The sequence below is a fragment of the Podarcis melisellensis genome (assembly GCF_964234715.1).
Source record: "Podarcis melisellensis genome assembly, chromosome: 4".
NCBI classification, from domain to species: domain Eukaryota; kingdom Metazoa; phylum Chordata; class Lepidosauria; order Squamata; family Lacertidae; genus Podarcis; species Podarcis melisellensis.
Window position 1 is genome coordinate 14085136 of NC_138531.1, and position 12851 is coordinate 14097986.

Consider the following 12851-nt stretch of genomic DNA (forward strand, 5'->3'; position numbering starts at 1 on the left):
CCAGAAAGCAGCGGTAGAAACTCAGACATATAGGCTAGGTGCCAAATGGCTCCTTAAACCAGGGTTACAGTCACTAAAACAAAATATCTAGCTGCCATTTGGGAGCCAGAAGGCTCTAAAGTCATATTTTCCAATGCGACTTTTTGGTTCCTGAAATTTGTTTTGATTGTGCAGATAAAAGGTAACAGACAGAAATCTACCGGATGTGTGAAAACGGTCAAGATCCAAGGATCCCCAGGCATCTGCCTCCAGATGGTGGAGACGTCAGACACCAGCCTGACACCCAGGCATCTTCACTTGGCCACAAGAGGCTGATCGCCAGGAGCAAAATGTGCCTGATGCCTGGCTGCTTCCTAACACTTATCAGTAATATTAAAACAAAGCAGCTACATAAGAACACGAATCATTCCCAAAATATAACTATGAACAAACCTCTTAGATATGTACTTCAACTACAAACTGAATGAGGTGTGAGCTTCCTTTTGCCAGCTAATCTCATGTATATCATGTCTAACTTGAGACAAATCAACTCTCATCCGTACATCAACACAAAAAGAAGCCTGTCTCTTTTCTGATCTTTCATATTTGTCAGAATTTGTCATATTTCGTGGAGAAGTGTAGAAGAACAGCCAATTTTCTTGAAGAGGCGTGTAACTACTGCCTCTGGATGCGTATCCAAAAAGAACTGGGTGGCGCTGTAGTCTAAACCACTGAGCCTCTTGGGCTTGCCGATCAGAAGGTCGGCGGTTCGAATCTGTGCAAGAGGGTGAGCTCCCGTAGCTCTGTCCCAGCTCCTGCCAACCTAGCAGTTCGAAAGCACACCAGTGCAAGTAGATAAATGGGTACCACTGTGGCAGGAAGGTAAATGGGGTTTCCATGCTTTCTGGTTTCCATCACGGTGTTCTGTTGCACCAGAAGCAGTTTAGTCATGCTGGCTACACGACTCGGAAAGCAGTCTGTGGACAAACTCTGGCTCCCTCGGACTGAAAGTGAGATGAGCGCCACAACCCCATAGTCGCCTTTGACTGGGCTTAACCATCCAGGGATCCTTTACTTTTTACATCTCCCATCATCCCGGACCACTGGCCATGCTGGTTGGGGCTGACTGGGTTTTTAGTCCAGCAACAACTGGTCCAGGGGTCTTTTACCTTATCCAAAAAGAATTGTTTTGATATTACACTATACTGAAAAGTTTAAATGTTTCTTTGATTGTCCTTGAATCTTCCCACAACACTTGCCATCGTCTCCTGTCACACCCTTTGATAACCACTGCCTTTGAGCATATCCAGATTGCAGTGTTTCATTAACATACATCAGTAATGTAGAGATCAGGGAATTATGCCAAGGAAGCTCACTGGCAACTCTTTCACCAATTTCTAGCTTTAAAAATGGTATTATTTACCAAGGAACATTGCGAGAAGCACTTGAAAGGGACATATGTGCTGGCCCCACATGTTACAGACTAGGTTGCAAAGCTTAAAATGAAAGATAAATTTTCTCAGTCCCTCCTTCCCCACTTCTCTGAAGTTCAATAGTTTGATCCTTTGCGGCAGACATCCTTATAGCAACAGCCTTGTGAAAGAGATGTGGTTGCACAAATGATAACCGTTATCTTCTTTGCATGCTCACTGGTCCATTTCTTAAAATACTTCACCTAGCCAGATGCTTTGATATTTTAATGTCAAACAGACAGTAAAGGTTTTTCCTCTGAACCAAGTGAATGCAGGCATCAGATTCCATTAGAAGCGGCTCTTTTAGCTAGATAACAGCCACCGTGGCCACCTGATGAACAGCGATTTATATGAAGTGAGTAGAAACTCTGCTCCAAGTTTTTCTAAGATATGAAACTGCAGAAATCTAGCTGAGAATTACCACACACAATAGTGGTCACCAGAAAGAAAATGGCTAAGCAGCCTGCCTGGGCTCTTTTGGGAGAAGGGTGGGATACAAATTTAATAAACAAACAATAACAATAATAATAAAAAATGAGACATTTTGCCAATTGGGTAACTCCAGGCTGACATTCCCACCACCACCACCCCGAATGATGCTACTTGGTGACTTAGCACTCATCGTTCCTTGAGATGTCCAATTTGGGCACAGTGACACACACCTTAATTAATTAGTCCCATTTGGATTACTGTAATGTGTTCTCAGTGGGGCTGCCTTCAAAAGGGCCTCAGAAACATCAGCTGGCTCAAAGAGCCGCAGAAGGGTTGCCACCTTTGGTCAAGCAAAATAAATGACAAGTCAGGCAACATACGGGACGGGTCTAAGGGGAATTTGGGGGCTAAAAATGACTCTACCTGCTGCAGAAATAACTTCAAAGCAATCCATTACAATGATACACGGGGCCTCTATAAAACTCTCTTTCCCAATCCCCCCTGCTCCCACTGGGACTTCCTTATGAGTAGACATCCAAAGGATTGCAGCCTATAGCTTTTGGGTCCTTGTTCCAAGACCCCGGGAGTCTTATAGGATCACCCCTAATGATTAAAATGGTGGAACACACGAAGTCTATCTAATATTTGAATGAAAATGTAATTTCACTATGCTGTGGAAATATGAACTCTGATCCTTTAACACAATTCTGCTTAACATTTCAACCGAAAGCCTTAATGTAATTACATGAATCCTTCATTTGCTAAGCAGAAAGCAATATTAGCATGCATTGTGTTCTGCCCTGTGTTACACACACACACACACACACACCCCACCCCAAGTCCAGCAACTACTGATCCTCCTGGGTCCACGGAGTCATTCAAGAGAACAGCAGGTAGTAATTTTAAAAACAAATTGCCCAGAAAAAGCTTTTATTGTTGATCACTTGTTATAAGACTTGCCATTTGCAAGTAATTGGACATTCAACCGAAACTGACCTTTTATGAGAGCCAAGTGGTAATATAAATGAAATTAATATATTCTTTATTGCAGACAGATAAAAAGAGTGACCCGAGCTTTTAACACACTGCTTGACCTCTGTGGTGTTTGAACATCACCAAGTCTCTGGAACGTTACAAGGTGCCCTGGGAAGAAAAAAGGAGCAAAGCAGCTGAAGAAATGGTTTTAGTACATTAGCACTTAGCTAATGCACAGAATACCTGCAGCTTTCACAAACCTTCCCTTTGCATTAGATGGAAAAAAATATATAGCTGCAATACAATACACTGAAAAAAGCATCACTGATTGGGGCTGTCACTGCTAAGGAAAGGGTGACTAGCTTGTGTATGAATCTAAGAAAGGTAAAGGACGCCTGGATGGTTAAGTCCAGTCAAAGGCGACTATGGGGTTGCGGCACTCATCTCGCTCTCAGGCCGAGGCAGCTGGCATTTCTCCACAGACAGCTTTCCGGGTCATGTGGCCAGCAAGACTAAACCACTTCTGGCACAACAGAACACTGTGACGGAAACCAGAGCGCATGGAAATACAATTTACCTTCTTGCCAGAGCAGCACCTATTTATCTACTTGTACTGGTATGCTTTCAAACTGCTAGGTTGGCAGGTGCTGGGACAAAGCAACGGGAGTTCACTCTGTCACAGGGATTCGAACCACTGACCTTCTGATCGGCAAGCCCAAGAGGCTCAGTGGTTTAGACCACAGCGCCACCTGCATCCCACCTGTAAGGTTCCCATTTAAAATTGAAATAGGACTCACTTTATAATATCGTATGTACTGTTTCCATTTAAACTCTCTCTTTGAGGAACTCAGTTTCAACTTACAAATTTAAAGTTTTCTATGAAAAGGTTTTTTCCCCTTTTTACAGGAAACGAACTTACAGTAATTACAAGATGAAGTTCAGTGATGCCCATAGACAATTCTCTGGCTGAATACACAGCATACATTTAAAGCACATTACTTTCCCCAAAGAATCAAGGGAACTGTAGTATGTTATGGGGCCTGGGAACTGTAGCTCTGGAGGGAGTAAACTGCAGATCCTATGATTCTTTGGGGGAGCAGGTGCTTTAAATGTATGGGGCATATGCAACCTCTGTTTCTCACATTCTCACTCTCTTATTGCAAGGACAAGACAATGACAGATGAATTTGTTAAGTCACAACGAGCCCTTCAGTTAGAATGTGGAGCACTGAAATAAATACTAGTCAGTTGCTTCTTTTTACTATTTAATGCAGGTTTGAGGAATTCATTCTACAAGACCAAGGTGAACTGAAATGCTTGACATTCCACTTAACTGCTTCTGAGTACAACTGTGTATTTAAAGAAAATGCTTGAAGTTAAGTTTATTCACAAAAGAAAGATGTTAGTAAGGCCAAAGCTCTCAATGTGGGAAAGAGCTGTGCAGTTGCATAGCGAGTGTGGGGCCACAGGGAAGGTTGCCCCGAATGCAAAATGGTTAGGTAATGGAAAATGTGAACCAGGAAGTGACCTCTCCAGACAATGAGAACAACTCTTCTTTTCTTATCTCTGTGGCTGTGATCTCCTGGGTGATGTGGATGCCCTTAGGCAGTTGAATATGCATACATACTCTGCCCATTTTCCTCCCTCCAACTACCACCCTCCACATGGCCCCGGGCACTGACAACCCACACTTTGCTGCTGGAGCTGTTTGTATCCTGTCTACACAACTTCCTTTCCAGATGTTATAGTGGAGGCATTAAAAAAAGAGTGGCCAGCATATTTGCCGTAACAGTTGAAGCTGATGATAATCTGAAGGATTATCTTCTATAAAGGAATCTATGGTTTTAATGGAAGCTCTGACATTCCAGTAATAAGTTCCACCAAAACTTAGTATAGGATGCTGCCTTGAAATGACTCAGACCATTCAGCTAGATAGCTCAGCAGAGACTATGCTAATGGCCACCAGCTATTCAGGCTTCAGGCAAGGACCTTTCCAGCCCTGGAGATGCCACCATATGTGGGAAGGACAGTATCTCCATGGGAGAACACGTACATTGTATGAAGGTCTCTGGTTTAGGGTAGCTTGCTTTATAGAGGACAGTCCTCAACTTCAAGGGCTCTCCAGTCCATTTCCATGTGCTCTGGCTTCTGTCACGGTGTTCTGTTACACCTGAAGTGGTTTAGTCATGCTGGCCCCATGACCTGTAAAGCTGTCTGTAGACAAACGCCAGCTCCCTCAGCCTGAAAGCAGAGATTAGCACCGCACCCCCAAGTCGAATTTGATTGGACTTAACTATCCAGGGATCCTTTACCTACTGGTAAAGAACCCTAAGAAGGAAGAGATGGGGTCTTGAAGTTGCCCATCAACAACACTTGGACAGAAGCAAGCAGACATGTCATCTGGTCACAGTCTTCTCCACTAAGGGAATATGCACTGTATTTACATTATAGCAATTATTTCATAAGCATATAGTGTAACACATGCAAATATATGCCCATTAAGAGATGCGGGTGGCGCTGTGGGTAAAACCTCAGCGCCTAGGACTTGCCGATCGCATGGTCGGCAGTTCGAATCCCCGCAGCGGGGTGAGCTCCCGTCTTTCGGTCCCAGCTCCTGCCCACCTAGCAGTTCGAAAGCATGTCAAAGTGCAAGTAGATAAATAGGTACCGCTTTATAGCGGGAAGGTAAATGGCGTTTCCGTGTGTTGCGCTGGTGCAGGCTCGCCAGAGCAGCTTCGTCACGCTGGCCATGTGACCCGGAAGTGTCTCCGGACAGCGCTGGCCCCCAGCCTCTTAAGTGAGATGGGCGCGCAACCCCAGAGTCGGTCATAACTGGCCCGTACGGGCAGGGGTACCTTTACCTTTTTAAGTACCCATTTCCCCCGCTTTTTAGGCAATGTCTAAGTGACTCCGATAAACCTGTATGCACTGTGTTTTATCCTGGGAATATTATCTGTCCCCTCCTTCCATCTTGATCTAACATACTGCCTTCTAATTGCAAGATTCTTGCCCTTTTACTGTCATATGAAATCACACTCTCCCACGAGTAGCTCCAGTTTTCAGGCCACTCAGTAATTCCTGTAGAAGATTTGCTTAAAACGATGTAAAAGATCTGGTTGCAGAACTGTGTATGGGCTTCACAGCCTTCAAAGAGGTCCCAATACAATTATTATAGGTACTATTCGATTCATTTCTGTTCTGCGGGCTGTTGATGCATTGAAGAACTGCATCCAACATTACTCATAATCAGCAGCCTTTTAAAAGCAGTTTTCAGCCATCTCTGATCCATCAGCCTCGCAGGCCAAAAGATGATGAAGAAGAAAGCTCTTTTCACAGGGTTTTGTGCGAGACCAGCCACTGGCCCCCATATAATGGGAATTCTGCCTCTACATCCAGTGCTCTAAAAAGGAATTTGCAACACTGCACATTCTCCATGTATGCAAATCCCCAAACAGATTTAGATGTATGTGTTCTGTTTCAAAATTTGCTAGCTGGCACATAAAAATTGTTACACTTAGCAATTTAGCACAAGTATAATAAGAACGTCAGAGTATTATGCTTGGAGTCACATGTTTGCTGTGGTTTCTGAAAAAGATCATGAGAACAAGAAGAAAGCATTACAAACTCAGAGACGTCACCACTCTAGTAGTAACACCGCATTGTTTTATAATCCAACATAAAAAAATATATATAACTTGAGCTTCTGGATATAAAAAGTTAAGAAGAAGGCAAGTCTTCATTCTAAACAAAACATTCAGTTTGATACAAAAGTGACTTAATAAAAATGTTTATGAAGCATCTGAACTGGTGCTTCAGTTCAGATGTATTGGTACTCTGAGGCTGCCATACAGACTGAATCTAAATATCCTTATTTCAGCCTTGCACTGTCAATTGACGATATCCCTAGAATTTTGATCCAAGGATACTTAATGTCCTTATTTTGACCAACAAAGTATTCTTCACATTTCCTTTTTACACCCTGTTATCAAACATATCAGCTAATATGTTTACAGTAGACCCAAAAAAGTTCCAATGCAGCCTTTTTTCTATTAAAAAAGGTAAGAATGTACCACCCACCAGATGTCAAAGAGAACAACAACTACCAGACTTTTAGAAGACATCTGAAGGCAGCCCTGTTTAGGGAAGCTTTTAATGTTTGATGTATTAGAGTATTTTAATATATATATTTTTGGAAGCCGCCCAGAGTGGCTGGGGAAGCCCAGCCAGATGTGCGGGGTACAAATAATAAATTATTATTATTATTAAGAATGTAATAAAAGCTGGACTATTTATTTCTCGCCTTTGCCTTCTACTTTCCTCCAATGAGCTTATGGTGGTATATATAGCTCTGCTCCTCACAGCAACCCTGTGGTGCAGGTTAGGCTGAGAGTGAATGAGTGCCAAGTGAGAACTGGAACTATGACCTCCCAGGTTGACTAACCACTAGGACACACTGTCTCTATTTGTTGATATTGAATCTGAAGGCTCATCCGCATGTCCTGTTGCTCCACTGCTTTCCCACCGGGAAAAACCTCTCTTTAGCGCTCAGTTTGCTCCAATTTAGCACTAAAGAGTGGGCTTTTCAAGGAGTGGGGGATAAGCAAAAGTATGGACAAGCTCTTCATCAATACACTATGAAATCTGATGCACAACTGCAGATTTCTTTTAGAAAAAAAGAAAAACCGAACTAACTACTGAACTGTTCGTATATTTTGCATACGAATAATAAAACAATAAAAACAGACCAAGAGACCCAACTCTTCAGGTTGTTGGCAGTCTGTTCATAACAGTGACAAAAGAAACATCACAACATTTAATGCCGGCATGTCTTTCCCAAACCAGCTTTTTCTTTAATTGAGGCACTCAGCATTACGCACAAAAGAGAACACTGCCAATTACATTCCCTTATAACAATGCAGCCCTCTCCAAGGAAAGTCTACCTCTCCCTCAAATATATCGACAACCAAGCCAAACGTCTCCATTAAATTGCATCAACTTGTTACTGAAGTGAGATGAGCCCACACCCCACAGTCTCCTGTGACTGGACTTAACTGTCCAGGGGCCATTTACCCTTTTATACCTTTTGCATCCAACAGCACTGAAAAGTCAAGAGACTCTTAGTCAAAAAAGAGGGGGAAAAGCATCCACCTGGATCTGGTTGCGATTTCGTATTCCGTACACATCAAAGGGGAGGAGATGGTGTTGAAGTCTTAAGACAAAGTTGAAGATTAATATTGGATTTAACAGTGATTGATGTCGTTATTTAAACCAGAAGCTGATTATTAGGTTCCCCAGCACTTATTTCCGCTACTTTTGCAAATACTTGAACACTAATTAATGCAGCTCCTTCAAGCTTTGCTTTGGGAGCTATCTAAAAAAATGGAAAGGAGGATGCGCAAATCAAAACATTCCAGCGAGCAAATGGTAAGAGGAACCCAAACTATTCAAAATGTGGTATCTGGTCTTTTTTATAAAAGAGAGAGAGAGAGAGAGAGAGAGAGAGAGAGAGAGAGAGAGAGAGAGAGAAGCCAGAGTAAAGCAGAAGCCATCCATCACTGACCTAAAATGAAATAACAGTCAGTCCAGGAAAAACTTGACTGAAGAACCCAGAGGCTTTTGGTCTCAGTCAGAAGAGAGCTCTTGTGTAATTGATTAGCAACTTGAGGGGAATTTTAGAAACGGCACAGTGAGGCCTTTGAAAATTACTTGAAGCACAACACTTCACTTCTATTGCTCACTTTCCTGCCTGGCTTTCAGAATCCCAATTTGGCTAAAGCAAAGGGCATTCTGGTTTGCGTTGTTGGGGTATTGGGGGGGAGGGGCAAGCAAGTACTCCAAATTCATGGTCCTACCCAGTTTATGTTAATGTGCCAGTACTCATCATGAAGTTGCTACAGTAAGTGTCACACTTGAAGCATTTTGTGGGGTGGGGTGGGGGGTGATGGTACTGTGTAGCCTTGAGTACCCACAGAAAAAAGCCATGGTCCTATCAGTAACATCAATGCAACACAAACACTGTTCTAGTTTATGCCTGTTCCCAGACCACAAGCGGTACAAATCTGCCTCCACTTTAAAGAAGACAGATTAGAAAGAGATGCAAAGTCCAAGAGTGATGTGGTTGCATTTACCCTCTGATTACTTCCATGGTGCTCTAAGTGATGACTAGATGTGGTTTGGGTGAAGGTTACCAGATGTCCCTGTTTCCAGGGGACAGTCCCCAAATATACAGCTTTCTCAGCATTCACATGTAGATAGCAAACAATAAGTGTCCTCGGATTCATTGGGGGGGAAAAACTGGTAACCTTAGTTTGGGTGGATTGTTCAGTTATATATGACAACAGCTGATCCATGTCCTGTTAAGAAGACCAGCACTGTATATAACCACATGCTCCATCCTAAATACATGGAAGGCTGTAGGTCAGGGATCGTGAACACCCAGTAGCTTGCGTTACCAATGACCAGCAATGATGGACATCCTAGTCCAACAGCATATGAAAGCAACCACAATGTAATGATAATCAAGAGACAAGAATAAATTAGGGGTCACCCTAGCAGTGGTAGAGAATGATGAAGCAGCAGGCTCACAGTTTGCACTGGCCAGAACATTAGGTAGGGGGAAGCAAGGAAAAATGCCGGCACAGCAAAGGGACTCAGATTGCACCCATTGCCACACTCAAAACAACCCATTTCAAGGGATGGGTTTTCCCTGGCAACAACCATCAGTAGATTCCGGGAACCAGATGACTTTCTAAGGGTATATTCCCCCATCTCTTTTGGCTCTTGGAAGCGATGGTTTTCATTTAACCTTACCCAATTTTTTAGTCCCTTTGCCATAGCCTGAGCCAACGGCATCGAAACCAGTACCGCATACTGAGCCCTGAAGTGCAGAGCAGCAGACAGTTGCAGTCGCGCACAAAGTTGGGGCTGTGGACATTGTGGAACTTTGCAAAAGTGCAGCTTCCATAGGCTGGAATGAGCCACGTGAATCACCCCTAATCTAAGAACAAGACTATCCATTTTCTAATAAATGAATAAGGAGTGCAAATGAGTGGTGTGTGCACTTGTGACTTTTCTGGCAAACACCATTCATAACCATGCACCCATTTCAATAAATGTATCAAATGTAAAATCTTGTTATGGACGTCTAATGTTAAAACAGAGCTTTAGAGCCAAACCAGATGTAACGTTAATCACATGGATGTAATTGAGAGACATATTTCATTAAAAATAATAAAATGTCCATGGCTTGGGGCAGTCCTGAGTATCTTAATGCCAAGACTACAGTAAATAGAAGGGGGAGTTTAGCCCTTTGTCCCCTTATGTGGTCCTGCCAAATCATACATCACTTCTGAGATGCTGCTACCTACATTGGAACTGAAGGCTACACACACGTGTGTGTGTGTGTGTGTGTGTGTGTGGTCCTAACACTGTTCAGGCCCCCTACAGTTGCTATTTAATTCCTCTTTTTAAAAACCTGCATGTTAATTGCAATCAAGGAGGTAACATCCCATCTAACTTGGCCCCAGAAATACATGCACAGAATGCCAATGGGGAAATAAAATGGCCCACTGGCAGACAACTCTACCAGGGTCACCTCAAACCGAAACAGCTAACCTAGTTGGCAACCACGCAGGCTCCAGATTCACTTTAATCCCAGAGGTGAATCGGCATGTTTTAGGAACTGGCTGGCTGTGCTGCTCTGAAGATGTATGAATGCACCCTCGCAAATGGCCAACTATCAATATTAATTGCATCACTTAAGCCTAAGAAGGGAACAATCAGATTGAAACGTGACATCTTTGAGTCTGTGGTTTAATTCAGTGTTGGAAACTGACAAGCAGCAAGTTTCAGTCAGGTCGGCTGCAGCAGCTGTTCCTTCTTCTTTCAGTCCTTTGCTCACACCCACCACAGGTCCTTCCTCCCCCTTTCTTTTCTTAATCACCGATTCATTCTTTGCACACCGAGTTCTGAAGATACAGCAGTGATAAGAGGACAGCAAGGAGCAGAGAACTAGGCTTGAGAGAAAACCTGACATACCATTACTGTGCTAAGGGGAAGGGATAACTAATCATCCTTAGCAACTCAGAACGTTAGTTGGCTTTGAAGGTGGACCTTCAGGAGATCTTCATGGTAACTCACGCCCCTAATCTTTTCATTTCCCCCAGATAGTTTGAAGTCTACAGTTGTTTTATTTCCCCTTTTTTTCCCAGGTGAAGCAATGCTTTTACAGGTGCTCCACTGGAGAGGGGTAAGCAGACTCTTGAGCGAGGCAGAGCACACCCTACTGGCAAAGGACAACTGTCACGGCCCCTTAATAAAGCCGGCCAGGTGCAAAATAAAAGGGGGCAACCCCCCCCCATGCACACACAAATAAGAGACACAAGTTGGGGTCCTTCTCTGTGCAGGTTCTGTAGTTTTGTGGCAGACTGCTGTGCCACAAGCACGAAGGCCCGCTTTTTAATGAAAGAGGCAACAGGCAGCCTCACTTACACCATCTAAAAGGGACTAGAAACTTGCGTTCCACTGTGCAATTCCTTGAAGGCAACTTAGAACTTGAAAAGAGCGGGGAGGGCAGCCTTCCCTGTGTTCTTGTCACATCTCCCCCCAGGCGAAAAAAGTGAACATCTTGCCAAATATCTCCGTCTCTTCTCTGCGCGCGCCCCCCTTCCCCAACTCGTTCTTCCCCCTGTTGGTCTCTTTGGAAATCTAAAACGGATTCTCTATTCACTGCACAATGAGGCAATTCATCGCCTAAGCAGCAGCAGAGTGGAAAAGGCACTGCTCTCTTTCCCTGGGAGGCGAAAGGAGAAGGGAGAGAGAGCGAGAGGGAGATATCCAGGCAAAGCGAGTGTTTCACCGGGGGTGGTTGGGGGGGGGGAGAGGAACGAAGGCAGCCCCATGGCTACGCGAGTGCCGAGATTTCCCCTTGCCCAGGTGCTTACCTGCGATCTCCTGATAGGGGATGTTGAGCAGGCTGAATCCTTTGGCTTTGTACGCCTCCCTCACCTCGCCGCAGCTCCGCGCTTTCGCGTCCGCCGCTCCGGCGCGCAGCGACAGCAGCAGCCCCAGCAGCGCCCCGAGCAGCGCCCCGATCCAAGGAACCATGATGCCCAAAAAAGGGGGTAAGAACAGACCAAAAAGAAAGAAAATAGACACCCCTCTTCTTTCACCCCCGCCTCCCCCTCCAACCCCCAAAAAGAGAGCCCCTCGCCAAATCCACTTGGAAAGATAAATCCCACGGAAGAGTCTTCTACCAGAGCCCCGAGTCCTGCGCAGCCGTGCGCGCCTCGACAGAGCGCACCCCCGCGGGGGAAAGAGCAACCGGGAGCCCCCCTCCCGTCGCGGCCAAACTTTGCGAAGCCGGCTGGGAAGGCGAAGGAGGAGGGCGCACCCGAGCCAGGCGAGGCAAGGCGGCAGCCGCCCGCCCCTTCTCTCGTCTCTCCGCCTCCTTCTCCTCCTCCCTTCTTCCTTCCTCGGCGGGTCCCGTTAAAGTCCGGCCCGGCTCAACGCCGCTGGTGGTGGGGCGCGCTGATCCTCGGCGCCCGGGAGCGCGGAAAGCCCGGAGGTGCGGCGCGGAGGCTGGAGATGGCGAGGCAGCCGCTGGCTTGGCTTTACGCACGGGGAGAAGGAGAGCCTGGAGAGGGTAGCTTGGCTTGGCTGTTGCGCGCTGCGCTGCTGGTGCTGCTGAGAGGCGGACATCCAGGAAAGGAGAGCCGCTGCGCCGCGCAGCCTGCCCAGAACAGCAGCAGCAGCAGCAGCAACCGCCTCCTGATAGAACAGGCGGCCGCGGCAGCCTAGCAGGGAGCCGGCAAGAGCGCACGCGGGGCAGGCGGGCGAGCGGCCGAGGAACGTGCTCCACATTGCAGCGGCGGCTTGCCGGTGAGGAGGAGCGCGAAGGAAAACCCGGGATGGACTCCAAGTCGTGTCCCCCCCCCCGGCCGCCGACCAACGCTGCCCGCTCCCAAATGAAAAGAACGCCCCGCTCTCTCCAGAG

General features: G+C 45.7%; 1 protein-coding gene across 2 annotated transcripts in view; it reads right to left on the bottom strand.

Annotated features, from left to right (window-relative positions):
• Positions 1-12073, bottom strand: part of GPC6 (glypican 6) — a 787401-nt gene extending 775328 nt beyond the window's left edge. For both annotated transcript variants that reach the window (XM_081908218.1, XM_081908217.1), the window contains exon 1: positions 11800-12073. In XM_081908218.1, coding sequence (XP_081764344.1) covers positions 11800-11962 — 163 coding nt within the window. In that variant the 5' untranslated portion in view covers positions 11963-12073. The remainder of the gene's footprint in view (positions 1-11799) is intronic.
• Between the last annotated feature and the right edge of the window lie 778 nt (positions 12074-12851).